This window comes from Plodia interpunctella, chromosome 5, assembly GCF_027563975.2.
Source record: "Plodia interpunctella isolate USDA-ARS_2022_Savannah chromosome 5, ilPloInte3.2, whole genome shotgun sequence".
NCBI lineage: Eukaryota > Metazoa > Arthropoda > Insecta > Lepidoptera > Pyralidae > Plodia > Plodia interpunctella.
Window position 1 is genome coordinate 4,214,746 of NC_071298.1, and position 24,143 is coordinate 4,238,888.

The following is a 24,143-nucleotide window of genomic DNA, read 5'->3' on the forward strand; positions in this document are numbered from 1 at the left end:
TAAAATCAATGGTAAAATGAATGAAAATCTATGGAATGGACTGTTATTCTGTCAAAGTCAAACTACTGTCAAAACAAAACAATTTTGTTTGTTTCTCTTGCATTTGACAGAAGTTTTGTAAATAATAAAAAATCAAAACAAACAATAAATTCAGTGCAGGCACAGAGTTATTAATTAGTTACTACGTAAGTGCAGAGCAGACGTTGCGTTGCAGTGACAGTGAGTATTGTATTTTATTGTTGTGGTTTTCTTTGACTTATTTAATCGACTCTTTCACGGGATTACACGTAGTGAATTATATATACTCTTTGAATTATAACAAAGATGGAGAAGGAATCAGTGACCGTATTCTCATTTACGGTTTTTTAAATTATTTTTGCACATGACAAATGATGGCCATTTTAGGGGCCAGACGCGACAATTATAGGACATTTTTGCTCAACTGTAGTAGGCAGGTACCTATTTATGGTGCGCTAGAGGATTAGATAGATGTCTATCACTATAACTAATGGTTCAACTTTAAAACCGTAACCACCTCCTAGAGTATTTACTCTGAGCCCCCAACCTACCGTAATGCTTAGTTTTCGTAATATGGTTTTTTCAAGTTTTATGTCATCCATGTATAGTGCCTATACATTTTTCAATATAATGATACATAGTATATATATCAAAATGGTTGCTAAAAGACAAACTCAATTTTTAATTTGACTTTGCATATTCACCAACTTTAATAATTTGGAGTCAATTCTTTATCTTTAATATCCAAAATTATTCCAATTTTGGATATTAAAGATACTACATTTTTGCCTAATATTCATAGTAAATACCTGTAAATTATCATCAGCCTCATTTTATTTCACATTCTATTTTGCACATAATGGAAAAAATACTTTTTCCCGGCATGAAAAGTAGCCTAGTCTTTTCTGTACTCTTAATAATATATGAAGATTGGTTGAGTAGATTGTCAGTAATTGTAATGTCTATGGTTCATTCAGTAGTGAAAAAGTGGATAGTACTCTTCCATAAGACACACCTTTTAATACAAGATAAATTATGATGAAGAGGTAACAAAGATACAAGTAAAACTTACTTTCGCATTTATAATATTAGATTATATATATATTTATTTATTTATATTTATATACATAATATAATATTATAATATATATGAAATTAATACACATGCAAAATGTTAGTGTATCTGGTTTTCATTATCAATTGCTTTTATAGTTATCCAGACACTGTTGTGTTTGGATTGAGGAGCCACTTTAAAATCGATTGAATACCTAACTATATCCTTGATTAAAAAACTGGTTGGCTCTTGGAACGGGACAATCGAGAGGACCTTGTTTCCATTAGATAGTTCAACCAGGCGCAAAATAATTATAAAGTTTATTATAACTTGTGATTAGAAAGAATTAGTTTTATATGACACCTGCTTACAAAGAATCATATTCCATGTTTAATCTTATATATAAGATGTCACTAAGAAGTTAAACAAAAATGCGGGCGGAAATTTTGTATGAAAATCCATTGTAGAAGAAACGTAATCCGGCTGAAATAAATTCGAATTTCGCTTAATACAAATGTCATTCATCAAAATAAAATTTCATTATCCCTGTAGGCAGGTATCGAATAAGCACTAGGAAAATATCACTCGGAAGAAAGTACCATTCTCAACTCTAGTGATCTATCCTCGACCCCTCTTAGGTTAATATGTCACCCTTGTTGAAATCCTTTACTTTCTTGTCTCGGTGTACAATGTACTAAGTTGGATGTACCTACAATGTTGTGTTTACAAGAAAGTATCCCGTCTTCGTCCGTGGTATTCACAAAAACCTTGTAGAGATTTGTTTTTCTAGTAGGTATTTGGTTTTTACATATTCAAATAATTTTCTCGTTGCCCGCGACAATAATTTATAAATAAAAATATTATTTGCATGAAACTCTACTAGGGTTCTATTTTCCTGGTACTACTTGACGATCAACTCCACACAAGTTTCGTCTTCGGCATATTTTCTTAAATTAAGTTCTCTACATATGTGCATGATGTGTTTTACACTTACCACTATTCTACTCATCTGTACTTCTTTTTTTTTTCAAGTCTACCTTATTTGTGCTTCAAGTCTACCTATTCCAAAAATTACATTGGGCTATTCGGACCGCTCCAACAAGTGCGATCTCGGTAAACCCATTCAGACACAGTGCTAGGGCGACTGAGACCGCGGTCCTATTGCGACCCCAGTCGCGCAAAGACTCGTGGCGATCATGGAGCTAGCGAGACTCGAAGGCCATGTTCATCAGTATATTTGGCTTATTGGTGGTGTTGTCAGATCAGACATAGTGACAACTTCTAGACTTTTTTAGACAACGAAATATAAACTGGCTGGTTGCATTGTGATTTATATAAGCATGTACAGATTGTACAGTCAACCGCATGACAAGTTACCTTGATCGCATCTCTATACCATGGTAATAGCGTCGAAACTGCAATGATTTTGGGCTTTTGGTACGTTGATGTGAATGTCTACAATCACGGAGCGGTTTTTGAGTCTGTAGTTAAAGTTTGTTTTCGCCACGGTAGTGAAGCCACGAAGACAGCTATAGTTAGAAGAAAATATAATTCATTTCGTTACCATTGATTACAAAAATAAAAAATTCTTTGATAGTTATATAGGTACCTATGTAGACTATAATCTGAAAATAATATTATTTGTAAACAACCGGACCTGATAAGTTCTTCCCAAAATCCACATACTATCGATAGCGGGAAATGCCGTGCACGTCACACTTTGTTATTGTGTTGGTTATAAAAGCAGTCGTTTCGGTCGGCCCCGTGAGTTCCGCGGCGTTCGACGTCGAGGCAACACGTCTTGCCGGTGCACTCTTGATTTTACAGTTGGACCTGGAACGTGCCAGAGCCAGAGGGACAATTGGTGCAATCATCTCGTTGAGCGTAAACAAACGGGTGAGTTTCGAACGCTTATATAACGATCTGCCGGCCGGCGAGAACTATCAATCAATCCATTTTTCCTGTCGGTATATGCTACCGGATAGGTGGCCAAAATTGGGATTTATTGATGGAAAATTTTCAAAATATGTCAACGTCGAGGTGGTTCATCGACGCTGGGATTTTTATCGCTTTTACGCGATTTTTCATCTAGATGCTCCACGAACAGTTGCATTTGGACCTTACATTTGGGTGCGGATTTCAAAAATATCAAAACACCTTTGTAATTTCTAATATATTGTCTCAATAGTGTTCTTCACCTGTGTTATCTAAAGAAAACTGTTACACGTAGGAAATTCACGCAAACAAAGTCGCGGTTTAAAGCTATTAAGTGCAGAGGGTAAGAAAAGTGCGATTTGTCTGCACAGCCCTCGTAAAACATAAAATGTGACAATTTGTGTTTACCTCATGGAATAAGTAGGTACTCTGTACGAAGTACCTTCTAATTCCGTGGTAGACCATAGAATTAATTATGACCTGAAAACCTGAAAACGGTGTACAACAGATCTTGATGCGAATTTATACAGACCAATAGAAACAGAAATAAATTTATTCATAGCATACATAATATACATCACAGAAAATGAACAAACATTTAATATTACAAAGATACATTAAATATGCTACAATAGGGTACCACTCCGCTTGTGCCATGACGAAGAGCCATGACGCTGATTTTCAGTGATATCTAACAAGATGGCACTACCAGAAAATAATTTGCAAGATAAATCCGCGAAACATATACCTACATACAATTATATTATAAAAATACAAAGTCAAGATGCATGAACTTTATTAATGACTGGGAGGAAAATACAACACAAATAACTATAACAACTTTAAAATATGAAAGATGAAACGAATAAAAATAATAATAATAATCTGTTTGGGTATTATCACAGTAGGTACAGCACGGCTATGTATCTGATTGAGCATTTAATAAAAACAATTTAAGATTTAGAGCGGCAAATTGTTCCAACATTTTGTGGCCGCATAACGATAGACCTCCTTTATGATTAATCTAAGTAGACCAAGATACTTACAACATTACAAAAACGCTTGAAATAAGCAGGGTAACACGAATGGAGCTTATGAAATGTTTCTGCACACTAATTGCCTTTAAAATAAATGTCAGAGATAGCATAAATTTAAAAAGTAAATCTAAGTAATAGATTGATTAAATTTGAACATGAAGGTTAATGGTTACAGAAGAACAGGGAGACTTAGTAAGGATGGCCTGTGTGAGGAAGAATATGAAAGAGTTAAGAGTATTACAGGAAATAGGTAGAACTTATGGTAGGAAAATATATATTGCGCCGACTCCGAATGATATGAAATGGAAAAGAGATGATAACTAATGATTTTAGTGTGATTTCTTCCGAACTGTTTATTTCGGGTTAAATAAATCTTTATTCTCATAAGAAAATTATTTACAAGTTAAAAAAGACTAGCTGGGCCTAAGTAATTACCCTTTCTTTAATAATTTAAGTAGCCTGACATATAGCCTGAAGTAGATACACTGTGAAGTAGATATACAAAAATGTACCGCGCTTATTTCATCAACCGATCGGTAATTAATCACCCGAGATACAGACCTATGTTCGGGGATGACCTCCCGAAAGGAAGATGGATCAGCCGCCCTTTATTGTACTTCTTTTACAACGTACCTATATGTATTAACATACTTTGTTGATTAAGGCAAATAAAGAACTATTATTATTATTAAAAAAAAAGTAATAGTAAGATTACCGTCTTATTATGGTGCCAGTTTTCCTGTTTAACTTTAGATTTTTTTTATGCATCAATCAGGTATCAATAAATCAATCACGCTGATATGCGTACAACATTTTCCTCTTAATTTTTTATATGATGATATTTTTGCAGTGTTATGCTTTAAGTATTTAATTTCTTTTATGTTATTTTTGTTTACATCATGTCATAATAACTACAGTGAGAGCTTATGTTTAATTTCACGTTTTACTTACCTTTTTTTATTAAAACCAGTTATCTTCTTATTTGCTTGTTCATCTCTATGATTTTCCTCCTCTCGGGGTTTCCCATCTTCACTAATTACTAATAAGTATTTCAACAACACAACTACAAGAACTGGACCTTGTCCTGCGGTCACTTTGATCTTGTTTTGATTCGTGCTGTATAAATAAATAAAATGGAGCTATAATTATTTAGGACTTAAAATATCTGGATCAAAGCTAGATAAATAAAATCTTTTCTAGCTATTAAAATATTTTATATTTTAATAGCTAGAAATTATAATTTTTAAACCTTTGTAATGCCATACCTCCCGATGTCTCCCATAGCTCAAAAACAATAATTTTGTTTGTTGTACAAATTATATATTTCAGGTTGTCCATCATTATCTGGCTATGCATTAACGAGGACGGTATGACTTGATGACCTAGGTGACATTTAACATCGTAGATATACTGTGTAGATATCGTTGTATTTTATAACTGCATGTTTTATTTTTGATTTAATCGCAATAAACAGTTGTTATTATTATTATGTTTCTCCTTAACAATACACGGCACCTAGGCCGGTCCTTTGAGAGACTTGCGTGGGGATATAGATCCAACACGTAGAGGCCCTTTGGAGAGTTTTGATGTTGTGTAGGTCTTATTATTATTATTATTCTTATATGTATGTATATCTTTCTCCTCTTGAGAGAGGGTAATATAAGCAACTAACGCGGGCCTTTGCCGAGCGATAGGAGCAAGAATCTAAACCCAGCAAAAACACTGGAATAAGATAGAAATTTTCTGGTGATCCGGCAAGTATTAAGGTTATGATAAAAAAGATAAACTATATACAACGGGATATTTAATGTTTTCAGGCTTTGTTAAAGTGATTTCGGTATTATCCCTGTTGATGATAAAACTATGGGTACTATATGGACTGTATGTGCTCTCCATTGTGTTTTAAGTTCTATGGCAAGTTCCTGGTATTTGCTTAATTTATCTGAAATAGATTTTTGTATATTATGTGAGTTTGGGATGGCTATAAGATATAAGATATACTGTTTCTGATTCTTTGTCATGTATTGTGATGTCTGTTCTATTATTATCTTGACAGGTTTACGATGGGGCTACAGTTGCGGACAGCTCTAGGGTGGCTGTGTTTGATGGTGGTTGCGCACGCGCTGGCCTTGCCCACGCCCGACACCATGGTGGTCGCCAGATCTGATGATGATCATACTGTAAGTATCACATTTTGTCTATTGCTATTTTTAATTCTATAGTTATTGCTCGTTCAAATTCATTTCCAACGTTTTTCTCTAGAATTATTAGCTAAAATAAATAAGTCAATGCAGGATTAAAATCATGCATTGTATGTACCTAAGTGCCTTTGGCATTTCTTTGAAACTGGTTATAGTCACCAATTTTACGTTTATTTTACAGTGGTATAAGTAATATCACACATTCATGCCAACGAATATTTCACTAAAAGTATGTTACATGCAGGCGTAGATCAACATAAAACCCAAGTGAAACAAATCCAAACCCATCAATATTTATCATTAGGTATAAAACAGTCTCTTCCCGCTGTCTGTCTATGCATGTCTCTAAAATTCCGAAATATTTTGATCAAAATCTACTTCTTGTATGCTAAGCACAAGCAATATTGACACACATACATAGGTTCATTTGTTATTCATGAAATACCACCTGTGTTATTGTCCCACATAAAGAAATAACAGTAAATACAAAAATAGAACCAACGTAAGAAATTTATGTATCTATTTCTAGTAAATAGGAAAGTCAGTACCTACAAAGATTCTGCTTATTTACTTAGGTTAGGTACCTGATCCAGTACTAAGTATACATAAAATACGTTATTTATTGTGTAATAAATAATAATGTAATAGTACATATTCTTCAATGTGTTGTTGTCGCCCTAGCTAGAATCTACAATAGGAGTACATATCCATCCCGTGGATCTTATAGGAGGGAAACAATAGAGGGAAAAAAGCTTTGTGGCCTTGATAATCGATAGGCAACAATTTCCTAAAGAGGGTTGCCATCATCAGGCGTCGTAAAATCACAGCCGAATCTACAAACTGTAAAGGTTTTATTAAGTTTAGGTATACTTTTTAATCTGGAGACACGGCAGTGCCCCTCCAAGTCGAACAAAAAAAGCGGCACGGCCGTACCCTTTTCTCAATGGAATTCAGGCCAATTTCGAACCCCAATAACTTCGTTGTGGATAAAACAGGAAGCCTGAGTTTTCAGTAACTAAGCAGGTATTGAATAAACACATATTTCAAATTTAATTAAATTTAAACCAGTAGCTTAAGAATTGTAACTTGTAAAAGTTTCTTGATTTAGTCACTCATTCACTCACTAGCTGACGGATCATCAAAAGTCTAAAGGCATCTAAGTCTAGCAGACATAGAAGCTTCAAATTTAAAATACAATTAGTGTTTAGTGTCTAAATCAAGGGAAAACCTAAATATTTTGTAATTTCGGTCCAGTTTTCTAGATACATCAACTGCATGAATAACTTTGTAATCCCATATAAATATAAGAAATTACAAAGTTTCATTTACAGTTGATGAATCATTGTACCTATATAATGGAAAGGGTGTGTTCAGCTCATGAAACTGAACAACATTCCCATAGGAAAATATGTCCAATCCACGGAAGTCTATGGCATAGCGTGGCCCGATTTTATATTTTTGGGTAAAGCGAGATTTTGAGCCCTAAGTAAGTAATCCAGCTTTTCTTACTGAATAAGTAAAAAAAAGCTGGATTATTACGTCAAACGTGGGACCACGACTTCAAAAAAGTTAAATGTTTTTTTTTCATATTTTTAATGAAAATACAATAGCTAAATTTTATTAATTTGAAAGACTATTTTATAGATTTATCCTTTATGCGAAAATGTCGATTTCGTATATTTTTTTGCTTTGTGACTGCTAATCCAAAAGCGTCATTGTTATTGTTAAAACATTAATAATTGCTTAGGTATATATATACCTAGGTGGTATTTAAAACCTAATTGGCTATGTTATACAAAACGAATTGAAAATATATTTCACCGTTTAGATTTAAATTAACCTTGCATAGTACTTAACAAGATTGAATATGGAGGCAACGATTGTTAAAGCAAGTGGTTGGTCGTGTGTTCCTGCATCGGGGCCTTACATATAGATATACAATGTAGCGTATAGGTACTATGCAATGCATGCAGGATTTATTGCCTTACAATGACATAACAACTTTGCATTTTGTGGAAGACACAGTTAACAAGATTGAAATTAAAATACTTTCTAAGTTCTTCTATGTTTTTCTTATTGAATGGGATCGAAACAACAACGCGGCCTAGTAGGTAGCAAATAGGTTTCGAGTAGCTGTGCGCAGCTCGACCCACTATAGGCATTTCCGGATTCTGCCTGATGTGGCTAAAATTAATACGTTTAAAAATAATACGACCAGTATTAGTAGTCTAGAAAAATATAAACTGCCTCCATCAGATATATCCGTCCATACGATACTAATATGAAATCAAAAGCCGTAGGTTACCTATACATTAAAATGTATTGTTTAAAATATTATTAGATATTATGTTAAAATTTGGTGTGACCAAGAACACAATTCGATGAGTTTTGATCGATACTTTTGTTATTATTTTTAATGCATCAATCGGCTCCAGCTCTCAGCGATATTATTGTTGTTCAGTTGTTACTCCACGTTCTACGGGTCCATTACAAAATGTCTCTGCTTTTTTATTACAAGTTTTTGAATAAAAACAGGAGCCGACGTCATCAGTGAGCGACGTGATGACGGAGGGGCCGTCGCCCGCTGTAAAGCTGACGGAGATGACCGTGACGTCGAACATAGCGCTGCGGTACGCGCACACTGCCGTAGTCACGCATGTACGGAACCCCGCCAAGAAGGCGCAGGAAGCCACCTTCAGGGTGCTGCTGCCAGAGACCGCTTTCATCAGTGGCTTCATTATGTGAGGAATTTTATTCTTATGTAGTCTGTTGTTTCTTCAATCATCGAGCGAGGGATCGAGTTGATTCGTTGAGGCATTGGAAATTATCCCCCAGATATGCAAACGGCCATATTCCATTATACGCGCTTAACCAGATTGATCGTAGCTGTAACTAAACTTTTTGGATTCTGTACCTCATGTGGTAAAAGCGGAATCCTTTTTTGCAGTAAATTTTCATTAATGCAACAGCAACTAGCTTACTATTTCATGTCAATGTACTGTCTGTTTCTATGAGACGCACCACAGCTCGTTTCAGTTGAAAAGAAGCGGACATTTTAAAAATAACGGTTGTTTCAGGACTCTAAATGGGAAATCATACAAGGCGTACGTGAAAGAGAAAGAAGAAGCGAAGCAGATTTACGACCAAGCTGTGTCTCAGGGCGTCGGGGCGGCGCACATCACGACGAAGTAAATAAATGTCAATCCTTATTCATCAAAAATATTTCCCAAATATCCCACATTAACCCGCCGACCCCAAAAGATGGGAAATACTAAGAAAGATTATGATTATCCCAAATTAACAACGTATGGACAAAATTTGGTGTGCACTTAGTACTTACGAGTACATACATCTTGCTTTTTCATTACTTAGGAACTTTCATTACGATCCACCAGAACATTTGTCTTTTTAATTTTGTCATTGAAACTCAGGAACAAATGAATGGAATTGTTATAAGTTGTCGCAAGTCTAATTATATTGTACAATGTTGTAGTGTGTGTATCCAGAGCCGAATAACATTTAAATCAAACCTGTCTACCTCTTTGTGACTTCTATTTTCACACATAAATACTGGTACAATGTCCAAATTTCCATCCATACTAATATTATGAAGAGTAGACCGATTTCAGTATGGCAATGAGATAAACTACACCTTCAGCTAACCTTTAATAACATAAGCTTTATTCGCCAAATAAAGAATATAGCTAATAAAGAAATAAATAACCATTAGATGTCTATCGTAATTTTTTTATCAGGGCCCGCGACTCCAACCATTTCACAGTATCAGTGAACGTGGAGCCCAATACAGCCGCGATCTTCAACCTGACATACGAGGAGTTGTTGGTCCGTCGCAACGGCGTCTACAACCACGCCATTAACCTCCACCCCGGGGACTTAGTGCCCAATCTCACTGTGACGGTGAACATTCATGAGACGGAAAAGATAACTGTATTGAGGGTGCCTGAAATCAGGACTGGTAATGAAGTCGATGCGACTCCGGAGGACCCGCGTAAGTTCACCATTTAATTTTGCCACATAATGTGCTATATTATTTCTGTAATGGTGTCTACAATTCACGATGCAAAAAAGTTGTACCTACAATATAGTCCTAAGAGGTTTGACGCAAAAGGAGCCTTTGAGGCAGGATGAGCACTTAGCAATCGTGCATTTCTCAAAATGAGAACTTTTCAAGTGATCATTATATATATTTTTCAATAGCTAAGATTATGCTTATACTAACGTAATATACGTTCTCTGGGCAAAACTGGTCGGGTCTCATTGAGCTGCCTCGTCTTAACTCGACCACTTGGATGACAACATAGCAACTTGTAATTAGTTATGTAATTAAACATGTAAAAAATAAATCCCCACGAACTTGTCGTCGTGTGTTGTAAAGTTAAAATCGTTTTAGGATCCAACTGAGACAAGTTTTATTTTCTAACCATTTGAAATAAAGATTTGTGAAACTAGAACCCCACGTTTAACTGTATGGCGGACTTATTGGTAGATTTAACATTACTATTGCTTAAAGAGAAGAATAAGAGTGTATAGCTTTTTCCCTTGATTGAATTTTACAATCTGTGCGGGAAGAGAAGTAGTTGACATATTGTATGGATTTCTTTCGGTCCTAGTCCCTTTTAGTTTTCAATTGCTAGGTGGGAAAAAGTGATGTATTTATTATTTCCGGAGATCTTATCGGTTTCTTCCGCAGCCGTTAAGCATGCGGAGCCCAGAGTCGCTTATTTAATTTTAATTTTCAGAGAACTCCCTGGCGGTGATAGAGCGCGGACACGACGACCGCGTGGCGAGCGTGACGTTCAAACCTGACCTGGAGGAGCAGCGGCGGCTCATCGCGCTCTACATGGTAAGGTCACAGTCTGATAATACGTTCAGTTGTCCAACGGCTTTGCTATTCACAGATTGCAAATTTTGTATACGTCGACCTACCATTTTGTTCTTGGGCAGCCTCTTTTTCATCGCCCGCATGTAGGGACCCATTCTGTGGCTGTTTTAGCCGACCTTTTCTTCTGCGTACAGCAAATGAAGCCCGCCCTTTTTTGCGCTTATTAGATGCGACAAATAAGAACTGGAGGACTTACCTACGTAACGAACAGGGAGAGATTTCCAAGTAGACGGAAGGTCCAGCAGATAGACACCATAGGCTAATAAAAAGTAGTAAGAAGTATTCAATTCAGCTTTCAGTGGAAATATTATTTTATGTGCACTCTGTGTTACATCAAGAAGATTTATCATGTTTATTTTATGCTCAGTAATATATTAAGCTTGTTGCTGTTTCATGTTTCAATATTGTGAACCTAAATAAAAAAGTTTAATTATGACGTCACCTTTTTGTCGGATGCTAACACTAGTTAGATTTTTATTTTTTTTGCTCATTTTTGTTTTATTTTTTGTGGTATTGTTTATTACCAATGTGTCAGACACACATAAATAGGTATATGATTCTATTCATGGATGCGTTAATAGCTTCAGTGAGACTGCATTGCAATGTCAATTCGATTAGCTCCCTACTCGACGTTCAAATCCATATGGAAATTCGTATGGAAGGTCGGCACTGACCACCGCTGCAGTTGCTTTGTGGGAGCGACTCACCCGCCTGTTACCTCTATGACCCCTCACGATTGCGTCGCGTAGAGGTTCGGTAAATCACTGTATGGACATAGCTAGGCTGTGGTGAGAGCAACAAAACAACGTTAGTCCGCCCGGTTCTGCCGCATTCGCAAACCCGTTTTATTCCCCATGGTTACAAAACTAGTTATATTTTTATTGCTTTTTCCTCATGCAAGATCGTGCAAGATGCTCTTTGTCTATTATGGTTTATAAATACATCGCGTTAGGTACTCATGTTTACTTCAATTAAAACTTGGTTGAATAATTATTTGCCGCGAAGTTTTGTCTATAGTTACATATACAGACAGGCTTTTACATCAAGACAAGGAACAAACATTTTGTTATATATGTCGATTGGCCCATACGACTGAATATTATGCGCATCGTACAAATGCGCTAGCGGTGCAATTTACATGCGACTCCGAGTCATATTTTAGTTAGACCAATAAAAGATTACAATGCAGGGAATTAGAGTAACTTTGGCATGACATATTGGTCAAATATAATTAAATTAGCCACGTTGTGAGAGAGTAGACACTCGCCAACCTCGATATAAAAAGTACCCTACGAGTTATTCTTGATAATATCTTAACCAAATACCAAATTGTGTGTACCCATTTTTGGTCTTACGACTAAGCTTGCATACCATGTATGTATTGTTTAAGTTGTAAAATGTTCCAATAAAATAATTCCATCGAAAACTGACTAAACTCGACTCAACAATTCCTGAAATATATATAATAATTATTTTGTTTCACAGCTTATATACAATATTTTTATATTCAAGTAAATTTTGTGAAACTGGACTGTGTAAGTGTTGGAAAGGTAGATTAAAGAATTAATCCAAATAATTTTTGAATTAAAAAAAAAGTAACAAATTTATATTGTTGCGTTACCGGCTTGTGATTGCAGGACAAGACCAAAGAGTCTCGCAGTAGCGGCAGGACCTACCACTTTTACTCCGTCCCCGAAGAGAAGGCACCCGAGAGCGACGGCACGCTGGGCCAGTTCGTGGTGCAATACGACGTGGACAGGCCCAAAAATGGAGAGGTTTTGGTCAGTAATATTTTCCTTTCATCAGCACTTGATCACAATCATAATATGTTTCAGTATACCTTTTGACCATGTACGTTATTGTGTACTTACATTGTTATATTACTGATAAAAAAATATACATACATTTATATTTAAAAAATGGTAAGCCCTTTGGGCATAATAGGGACCAACACTGAATGAGTTTCTTTCGGCATTTCTTCTCAGCAGTGGTCGTTCCGAAATGCTAGTAGTTTGTAGCTTTGGTAAACATCATTTAATTTAGAATATGACGTGAAAAAGTGCCTGTGAAGGCCTAATTTCTGAATAAATTATTTGATTTGATTTAATTATACTGATAACTTTAAAATATTACAAACTAGCTTTTGCCCGCGTGATTTCCTACGGGAGATATGTCCTTCTCTATCAAACTTTATCCAACAAACGCATTTATAATATTAGCTAGAATTAATTGTAGTTGCATTTGATATTCATTTATATTAATTTAATTATTGCTTTAACAAATGAAATTGTGAGTGAGATAGTTATGAATTTTGACAATGGTTCTTTCACTAGGTACTAATAGGTAGTCCAATGTCTAAGAAACCAATTCTATAAAATATATTGTTTTTGTCAATATGAATATTTAAATGTCATTAGACATATATTTATTCTGCTCATTTCATTTTCTTTTAGGTTAATGATGGCTACTTCGTTCACTTCTTCGCTCCGTCCGAATTGCCGCCATTGAACAAGCACGTGGTATTCGTTCTGGACACGTCAGGCTCCATGATGGATCGCAAGATCGTTCAGCTGCGGGAAGCCATGCAGACCATCCTCAGCGATCTCAACCCGGGAGACTACTTCAGCATCGTAGAGTTTGCCTCCTCTGTTATTGTGAGTCGCATATAATTACTTTTTCATACAGACCCCGTCCTCAGCTAATTAAATCCTGGAGACTACATTATCATCGTAGTTTCCTATTACGTTCATAGTGCGTTTCCTAGTTCGTTTAAATATGAATTTTGACTTGTCGTGGCAGGTACACGAACTGAAAGAAGCCGACCTGGAGCCCAAGCAGCCGAGCTACAACTACGGGTTCGACTGGGAAGCTAAGGCCGCGCCGAAGCTGGTGCCGCCAGCGCCCGCCACGCCTGAAAACATCGCCCGCGCTAAGGTCATCATCAGCAGACTCGACGCTGCTGGAGGTTGATATTCAAATTATTAGGCTTTTGGGAAGGGCTTTAGCATATATACATATATGCTTTATATAACTCTAATTCAATGATTAAGTAGCTAAAATCGAAATGTAACTGAGAATCTGAAAAAATGTGCCTAAATCATTTGACGTTTATGAAAGTTTTTGTAGTTTAATTTTAGTTAATTTCATATTTTAGAATGGAAATGTGAATGAAATAGAATAGTCACAGAACCCACAATATGTGCATAACCATTCAAATTGAAACAAATTATTAAGCAGATGATATTAAAACTTTATATAATGTTGTTTCTTAGGCACCAACATCGGCGATGCTTTGGATGCAGCAGTTCTGATCATCAAGAAAGGCATCTACACTGAAACAGAAGTCAATGGCACCACTCAAGCCACGCCCCTCGCCTTACACATCGCGGCTGATGAGAAACCTGAGCAACCTACCACACATGCACAAGATACCGAAGTCGATGAACGTGAGTATTCAAACCATTAAGAATTAAAATGAGAAACTAAAAACCATTAAAATTTCCAAGAAGTGTTTCCTTCCACGCATTGACTCAGCCATTAGGAATACGACTACAATGAATATGACAACCAGTCATACACATTTCCAGTAATCCAAGGATAAAATCTTCCGGATTAAAAACTGGGAGGAAATCATGACAGGTTAAAATAAATAATTAAAAATACATCCGCGCGACCATGTTCTCGGTGCATATAAACGATAGAAAACCTATGACTGAGAAACTACGAGAAATTTTGAACTGACCTTAAGAACAAATGAAATTATGAAATTTAGATATCAATCGTGGATCATTGACGTTGCTTTTAATATTATTTTGCTCGTGAAGATTGTACAGCAATAAATTTATAGATATTTGCTATTATCGATATGTCATAAGTAAGCCTCACTGTGCACGAGAGTTGAAAGTTTCAAATATATTTTAATGTTTCCAGAAGCCACCCGACTGGAGCCCATAATAATCTTCCTGACGGACGGCGACCCCACCGTGGGTCAGACCGACCCCACCAAGATCATCAACCACCTCACTGAGAAGAACTTCGGCAAGAACAAGGCGACGATATTCTCTCTCGCTTTTGGTAATTTTATTTTATTATTATTTAGGGTCGACCAATTTATTTTATTTTGCAAAAAATAACGTATAAATCATACCTTACTACATTATTTATTTGTGTTTAATATCATTTTGGAATAAAGATTCAAAGTATCGGTAAGAGATCCTTACATGGGACAAGTTACGATAGTAATTTATATACTTATTTTTTGTACAAAATAGTTATTACACACAGATACGAAAAGATCTAGGTATATTTTTGGTAGATCTCAACAATTTTTTTTATCACAATTTAAACTTTCCTTATATAGGCGAGGACGCGGACCGCAAGTTCCTACGCAAAATATCATTGCGCAACGACGGCTTCATGCGGCACATCTACGAGGCGTCGGACGCCGCGCTGCAGCTCAGGGACTTCTACAGGCAGGTCTCCTCGCCGCTGCTGGCCGACGTGCGCTTCACGTACCCGCCCGACCAGGTCTTTATCCACGATTTTTTATACTGTCATTTTAAAATATTTTAGCTTTTATACCTACTAAATAGAAGGTAACCGTAAGAGAAGGTAAAATAATACATAATGGTAATTAAATGAGGGCGAAGTCTTGACCATTATATTTGTATTGCAATGGCAAAAATCAGTTTTCTTCTCTTTTTTCACAGACTGTAGGTAGCTAGTATGTGCCTAAAAATATTTGGTAAAATCATAATTCTAGCTAGCAATACATGGATGGTTTAAATATGGAACGTGCATATCCAAAAAGCGTGGTGCACTGTTTTGTAATTATTCTTTTTTTTTTTTTAATATAATTTCGAATAAAAAAGTAGATATGGAAGCCCTCATATTTTTTCTTTTGTTCCGTTTTCAAAATTTTCTTATTTTATATTTTTATTATTTTATTAGGAATGATCTTTTTCCGCAATTTTTGTAATTTGTTCTTATATTTATTTATTCATTTAAAATTAATCTGGCTGTAACTGAGCGTTCTAAATGATAATGTTTTAAATTGAATATTGTTAAAACAAATAGTATTTTTGGTTTGTTGTTCATTGAGTTCTAAATGTTTTTATTAGGTGCAAGCGGATTCGCTGACCAAGCACAATTTCCGTACGTTCTACTCCGGATCGGAGACGGTGGTGGCGGGGAGGGTGCGGGAGGGGGTGACGTCACTGACCCCGCGTCTCGAGGGCTACCAGGCTGCGGACGATGCCGGCAAGAACAAGAGGGTAATGTGCTGTTTTACTTTGTAAATATAATAACTGTTGCCTATATTTATTCCAAGTTGTATAAAAATCGGCCCACACAAAAAATAATATGCATGAAGTGTTGAACTACAAAAATAGTGTTGCGAAAGACAATGGTAAATGCAGAGGTGTATAGGACACGTACTGACCACGTAAATAAAATTATTAATTTCATGTAAATTTTAAGAAAACCAGGATTACGAAAATGTAGCAAAGCGGAAACTGGGAACACGCTCAGATGAGAGAGAGAGAGAATCTCGATATGGACTATATTTATGTATGAAATGAAGAAACATTGTTAAAGTCGCTTTTATATTGAACAGAAACGCTACGAAGTGGTATCAAAGAGCCTAGTGGAGCAGAAGAGGCAGACGTACTACCCGCTGGAGCGGCTGTGGGCCGCGCTGTCGGTGCGCCAGCTGCTGGACCGCGCGGACGCCGCGCTGCCCGCGGACAAGGACATGTCGCCGGAAAAGAAGGCGCTGGCTATATCTCTCAAGGTAACATTAATTTATATACGGAGTAGATGGACATTCGATGGTTACTAAATGTGTTATATTTAACGATCCAGATTTTCCTAAAACATCTTTTGGAAATCTTATGGAAATGAAAAAATACAAGTGTTTTTTTTCTGATGATCCCATGACCAGAAGGTTCGATAGCTGATGAGGATGTAAACCAGGCAGGTACTTGAAATTTTAAAAAGTCATAAATTTTTTTAAGTATTACGTGAGACACGACCTCCATTCGTAATTGAAGTTTCCAAAGATGGAAATGCGCCTTGTGCTCTATACCTCTTCTCCACAATTTTGGTTAATTCTCAGTACGAGCTGGTAACGCCGCTGACGTCGCTGGTCGTGGTCAAACCGAACGCAACCAACGCTGTCAACGCAGAGTCCGTGGATAAAGGTATTTCTTATTCTGTTCAAATTTTAAAGGGTCGTTGATACCATAGAAGCACCATTAATACCACAGACCCAAGTTAGCGTAGCTAATACTGTTGGAGATAGAGTGGAATAATTTCACCTCGCAAAACGGAATAGAGTGTTATTTTACAGTATTTTTTTAAAAGAAACAACTGCATTGACGTATCGTGCCGAAATAATAACACCTATCAATTTTATTTTATTAACATAATATTACACTTTTAATTTCAGATAATAACACGCCATATGCACTACCGGGTGCCGCCAGCGTTCGTAAGTATTTTGAAAAAAATCCTGAAAATAATCCCCCTTAAAACAACCGTAGTTCGGGTAACACATATTGGATTTATTTACTAACGACCCGCCCGGGCTTCGCTCGGGACCAAAATCTTAGGAATCACAGATCTATTGCTAAAATTGTACAAAAATCCGCCCGGTACTTGACGCGACATCTGTTTATATTGATATTATGATGTATGTTGTATTTTTTTCGGATTAATAAACCGTTTTGTTATTGTATAATTCATATACTGCTTCGACATTTTACATTCACCAACTACCAAAATGTTAAGTAATTTAGCTACGTGTATTATATGCCATACTTAATTGCAGCTCTATCGGCGCACTACTCTAGCGCCATACTGGGCCTCCCCGGCGCGCAGGCCGCGCCCTATCCAGGTAAGGACTTATGTACTTTATTTTATTTATTTATATAAATTACTAATTTTAAGCAGAACCAACACCGTACAATCTTAATTTTATTTTATTATTTATTATACATTACAAGAAGCCAATTACAATTATCCTATACTATAAATGTGTGCGTGTATGTTTGTTACTCTTTCACGCAAAATCTACTGGACGGATTGTTCTGAAATTTTGTACACGGGTAGAATATAATTTGGAATAACACATAGGGTACTTTTTATTTCTAAATTCTCACGGGAGCGAAGCCCCGGCGAGCGACTAGTTATTCATAAAAGTTATATTTTGTTAAAATATCATTAGTACATAATGAAATTTATTAGTTGCTTTGTTAATTTAAGAAATTCAAAGAAAATGGTATCGTTTTTTTGGCCCCGCGCGCGAGTCTCCTAATGTGGTTGAGACATATGCTCTCTTTCTTTACCTGGAAGGTGGACTTTATTCTTTTTAGACTTTATATAGCTATGTAACTTTTTGAGAAATTACGATATTTATATAACATAAATTTGTCTGAATATTGATTTAATTGCATGCCGCGCTCGCGGTGTGCAGCGCGGCTGGCGGCGAAAACAACTACGATAGTCATAAATAGTTTTTAAACTTTTGCCGCGGGTGTAGCCGTGGGCAACAGTTAGTCAACAATATGTTTGGAATTATAATAAGTAACTAATATGTATGTATGTAAGGTAATTTTATATTAACATCATCGCATCATGGGTGCTTACTATATAAATTATCTGCTGGCTCGTCCAACTTCACTCATGGGTTTGACCTTGACATTCGATTTCATTTATCAGTAAAAAGTTCCATCTAGAAGCAACGATATTTTTGTCATTAATTGAAACTCAACATCTTATTTTCACCAATTTCATAAAAAGTTGAAAGACCTAGAATTGAAAAAAAAAAAATTACTCTCCTGTGCAATACAGTTTTCTTCTTAGGAAAAAAAAGGAATGAAGATGAAACTTATGTAGTATTTTGGAATATAAATAAGGTTTAAGATTATAATTATTTGTTTGCATGTGCTCAGTGTTCGAAGATTCGGCTTTGCCTGAAGCAATTCAATCAGAAGATTATTTCGATGGTGATTTCAGTAGTGGTAAGGCGTTCCTCATATTAAGTAATTAATAAAAAGTGTCAATAGTATAATAGTATACAGGTAGCGTGCGAGCTGAGTGCAGTCGCCTCCCCTCACAAGCCGCGTAGTGTAGCGCTGTCCTTAGCTATCGTATTGTCGTTAGTTACATAGTTATAGTATATGTAGACCGAAGCGTCCGTTCAAGCTCGTTTAAAAAATATTTTTGATATGTCCTTGACGTAATTTGACATACTTATATAAATAGGCCACGGCCCTATTGCATTGAAGTCGCGCGCTATTTTGCAAAATCTTCGGCAGTATCTTCATTTTTTTTCTACTCTATATAGACCTACCCTCTTATTCATAAAAAAAAGTTAAGCATTCTATGTTTAGTCCGTACCACATTATAATTGTCATTGATAGAACGAGATAAAACATACTTAAGATTAATGTATGTTTTAACTTTTTTATGAATAAAAGGTATAAGTACTACACATATGGTCGCACAAAGGAAGGAATAATAAGGCGCGATTTTTTAAATAGATTTTGTGGTAAAATTTGATGTTTCGTTGGATTTCCCAATTAGAAAAGTGGTTGGGAATTAATATTTGTATTTCAGAAGCTACACATTTCAACCTCCTTGTCGTTATATATTTTCGGTGCCTACTTACTTGCATGTCTTCATATAAACACACCAAATAACAAAACAATTCAATTCGCAAATCTCATTGCTAAGTTCTATCAACAACCATTAGTTCATTTTTATCATTTCATGTTTTTGATATATCATTTAAGTAACTAATTAAATGGTTTTATATACGGAATGAGAATATCTTAAAATAGAGTGAAGTTCGTAATTCACCAAGGGCATGTTAGTTACTTCAAATAAAGCTACTTTAAAAAAGTTTCAAGTGCGTAAACTTTTTTATTCATATTAATTCGACGACATATGATAGAATTCGAAATTTAGTTTTCTTTTTTGCTTTGCTTCAGGGCAAAACACAGGATACTTTTTGCGGCAACAACAAAATTCATTTATTCAAGGTAATTTAAAAAATATACAAACTTTTTTTTTGCTTGCTTCAGGACAAGAAACAAGGCAAATGATAAGACCTCACCTCTTTTCGTATAGACGAGGTAATGTCGTTACATCATGCACAAAGTATATGCTTCTGTGTTATAGCTGGTTATTAAGACTCGTATACTAATATACATTTAAACTAGGTGGCCCTTACCGCTACGCCGCCGCCGTGCCCGCCAGATTGAGTTCCCACGCCGTCGCTAATTCATACAGTATAGGTATATATACTGTTATATTAATTATACTCTATAAAGCTTAGGAAACAATTTAGCAATATCATCCATATTTAATTAATAACATTTCATTTCTTTCATGCAAGTAAGCAAGCATCTAGTTAGGTAAATTAAATTATTTGGACTAAATGTAGCTTCTGAAATCAATGAATGCGTAGTTTAGTACACACTACTTACTACTTGATGTTAAACTTTAATGTTTTATGCTCCTGCTCCACCTGCGTCCTAACGCGTAAATCAGCACAGGTATGCCACGGCGACGGATGTCGGATTTTTCGATACAAAAAACTGCGTTATTAATAAACATTTTCTTCTCTGATTAAGCCCCAAATTATTTTTGTTTTGTCTCGTTCTTTCATTATCAAATACTAAACATATACAGACAAAACAAAGTAAAACTAAGCATTCCTAGTCTAATCGGAGTATTACATGTTTATTAAAAGAGGGGAAGGGTTTAACGGCGTTGAACATTAAATGTAGCCAACGCACACTTTGATGCCTTACCTAACACGTAGTTGAGCGGTATTGTTAACGTTTTCCTCAATGCAGGTGGAGCAGGAGCAGTAGCATCAGGAGGTTTCGTCACGCCACAATTTATCCCCCCCACAGGACATTTCACTACGCCGCTATATTTCTCGTCGGCGTTCCCGCCGTCAACGAGTGTCCCCGGAGCGCCATCGCCGCTGGCGCCGTTCAACATGCAGGGATACCTGTGGGCTGAGCCGATATTCTCTGCTGCGGACAAGGCCCTAGTGTTCGAACACAACAACAAGACAGAGAAGCTTGTACTTAGTGAAAATGGAACGGTGAGTATTTTTAACTTGCGTTGCCCACGTACCTAAACGTGGTTTATTCTTGTAGGTACTCTGTGTTGGTACATTATTTGTATCGTAGGTTCTTTAAACATGGTTTAGATTTATTAATTATCAAATAAATAAGATCGAATCTATGATGTATATGTGAATTTAGTTAAAAATTATAAATAGGGAGAGGTTTTGTTTTTTTTTTGAACGCGCAAATATTTCGTTGTGCCTGCCGGTCTGATTTCAAAAACTATTTTTGTATAAAGTTATGCATATCCTGAAAATCCTGTAAAAGCAAATAATAAATTCAAATTTTTCGAACTTTTCTACGTGCGGTTTGATATATTTTGTAAATCTTTAAAGTCACAGATTATACCGTGATAATTTGACAGGAACCCATGGACAAGGACTTCGATGCCGCTTGCCCGACCGCAGTGAGCGGCACCTCCGGGCTGTGCGTGTACGTGACGCGCTGCGGCGCCGCCCGCACCATCTCCCTCGACGTCTACAAGACCTCCTTCTGCGCAGTCGATGGCTCGTGAGTATTCTTCTTGTTAGCATTTCTTCTTGGCATGTCGATGCCATTCCAATGACGTATTAAAAATTTCCCATAACAATGTTCTGTCATTTATACCACCTTATCGACTTATTTAGCGTGTCGACTCGCATTATTGAAGACCCATAAGTCGCCACCGATACAGCATCATACATCTCGTCCTTCGGCGTGCAGGTTGTAGGACACGCAGGGCAATACTAAGGTGTGGTCACAGGCCAACAGGGCCACCTCCTATTTAGAAGTATCTAATATACCGGATAGTAATTTCATACTCGCTTCCACGAAAAGTACAATTCAATAAGGATATGTAGCAAATGTTACTCTACGAAAACAGTACTCTTTGTTATATTGTAACGAAAGGTTCCGGTTTAGTTGACTTTTATAAAGAGCTCGTGTTTTCCAACTGACTATAAATAATTTTCGCAGGTATGCCGGTGTATGCTGTCCACAATTTTTCGTGACCAACGCTCGCGTGAAGGGTTCTAGTAATATCGTGAGTACCAGTACCGAGGCGAGCCAAGGCGACAAGTCAAGTGTCAAGGCGTAATGTGAAGTTAGAGCCGAACTATCCATTCTGACTCATATAATCTGTTCTGTGAATATTTTTTTTACTTGAAGGAAAATGTTGTTTCTATGTTTATGAAGAGTTTTGAAGTGACAACGGTGTATTATTAAGCAATGGTTTTATATCTGTAGATTAAAATATCAATACATTCAGACAAGAAATAATGGTGCAGTCTAGCTGCACTCATCTCAAATGCATTCCGCAAATTCTTACATTTGCGTGTCAACGAACGAATCGTTACATCACGATTTCGATGTTTTTACAATTATTCTAGAATTTGTATGGATTCTAGCAACGATAGGATTAAATATCTGCGTTTTTTACATGCCTACTACGAAATGTCAGATGTGAGGTGTTGATATGTGATAAACTGAAGAATTGATACGAACAATTGATATATTAGTGACTTATTTTTATAATACCTAGTACGTAAATAAAATGTGAGAGTGAATGTACTCTGTGAAAAGGTGCTATTGAGTCGAGAAGTGCCATGTTTGTAAGTATGGTATATATTTTTATATAAAAATAAAGCAATTCGTATAATTCTTGCTGTTTTATTATTTTTGCTGGATTAAGAAGTTTTTTAAGTAAGGAACATAGGTAAAAGGGTATTGGTTAAACGCCTATGGTATTCAAATAGGGATGCAATTACTACGAGATATGAAAACACAGACCATTTAACTTATAGGCCGCGCGTCACGAGCATATCCATTCGCCAAGCTTATGTCGTGACACTACATAAGATCGGGCCCCGCCCCTTTAGTTACATCGCCGGCGAGCATCTAAGCGAAGGCTGTGTCAGTTGGCTCGAAAATAAAAACAATATCAAAACAATGATATCGTATTGTGCTGTGAAATGGTGTGGAAAGTGTAGCTCAACGTCCAGTCCTTAGACTAAAAGATGGAATCACTTCATTATTTCTTGATTATAATTTAATTTGTTCATTTTCCAAACCATGTTGTTTTAGAAACAATAGTATAAGAACAAAATATATCTTGCTCTTTCTTTCACACTTAAATCAATATGGCACAAACATATAATTATCTCGCTCTGCCTGTATGAGCAGGGGTGCCATGGTTTTCCCTAGAGACTATGCGTTATTCAAAAAGTCTGACTTTTACTCTGAGTCATAGTGAAACGTAGACGAAACGTTGGTTAAATGTAAAAAGTATAATTCATCAAAAATTACTGCCATTTAGTTAACATATGTTTTGTCTCTTTCTGTCAATGTCAAATATTGTAAAGTGCTATAGGGACAAAACATAATTTGAACTCGAAGTAGGCTATAGTTTTTTATGAATAACAGATAAATCCTTAAATTTTTAAGATTAGATTCTTTTTTTTATGACCGGCGACGGCCTAACGTCAATCCTTTTTGAGAATGTCTAAATAAAACAAATTGTCTTTTCTTTATATTATTTTTCTGTTGCAATGTATATATATTTCGCGAAACCTCCCGTATTCTGTTCGAGACAATATTATTTTTTTCATTAGTGAGAAAAAGCTAAGCGCTTAGCGACCTTCTCCCGCACCCCACCATAATTTGGCGATTGCGTTTTCATACTAAAATGCAAGCGTGGTCTTTAGGTTATGTGGTCTGTGTATGAAAATGAGATAGTAGGTATTACATATATTAACTAATATTTTTCAAATCAATTGTATCATATTGATGTTCCAACGTATTCATTACGTGTGGTGAAGCTACTCAACGCTAGACGGCGCGTACGGACAAAGCGGTATACGATTTTAGATTTTA

General features: G+C 36.1%; 1 protein-coding gene across 15 annotated transcripts; it reads left to right on the forward strand.

Annotated features, from left to right (window-relative positions):
* Positions 1 to 93: 93 nt before the first annotated feature.
* Positions 94 to 22,931, forward strand: LOC128669853 (inter-alpha-trypsin inhibitor heavy chain H4-like). Of its 15 annotated transcripts, none has more exons than XM_053745034.2 (23): positions 94 to 219; positions 6,101 to 6,224; positions 8,781 to 8,986; positions 9,323 to 9,433; positions 10,001 to 10,254; positions 11,006 to 11,109; positions 12,786 to 12,929; positions 13,602 to 13,802; positions 13,948 to 14,113; positions 14,421 to 14,594; positions 15,079 to 15,222; positions 15,509 to 15,675; positions 16,269 to 16,421; positions 16,763 to 16,939; positions 17,264 to 17,348; positions 17,597 to 17,638; positions 17,978 to 18,043; positions 19,101 to 19,169; positions 20,142 to 20,192; positions 20,373 to 20,447; positions 21,012 to 21,268; positions 21,658 to 21,803; positions 22,248 to 22,931. In XM_053745034.2, exons 2-23 carry the CDS (start codon positions 6,108 to 6,110, stop codon positions 22,366 to 22,368), a joined length of 3,030 nt encoding a protein of 1,009 aa, XP_053601009.1. In that variant the 5' UTR covers positions 94 to 219; positions 6,101 to 6,107; the 3' UTR covers positions 22,369 to 22,931. The 15 variants fall into 15 exon arrangements, with proteins under 15 accessions (XP_053601009.1, XP_053601007.1, XP_053601010.1 ...); XM_053745032.1 differs by lacking the exon at positions 94 to 219 and adding an exon at positions 2,812 to 2,968; XM_053745035.1 differs by lacking the exon at positions 94 to 219 and adding an exon at positions 2,812 to 2,968 and having other exon boundaries at positions 21,072 to 21,268.
* Positions 22,932 to 24,143: the final 1,212 nt, after the last annotated feature.

What these genes read in the sequence shown, in the direction of transcription:
- LOC128669853 (XM_053745034.2), top strand. Translation starts at nt 6,108, where the DNA reads ATGGGGCTACAGTTGCGGACAGCTCTAGGGTGGCTGTGTTTGATGGTG. An exon ending in AGTTTGCCTCCTCTGTTATT is followed by an intron (nt 13,803 to 13,947) that starts GTGAGTCGCATA and finishes TTGTCGTGGCAG; the next exon opens with GTACACGAACTGAAAGAAGC. An exon ending in CGCTAATTCATACAGTATAG is followed by an intron (nt 20,448 to 21,011) that starts GTATATATACTG and finishes TCCTCAATGCAG; the next exon opens with GTGGAGCAGGAGCAGTAGCA.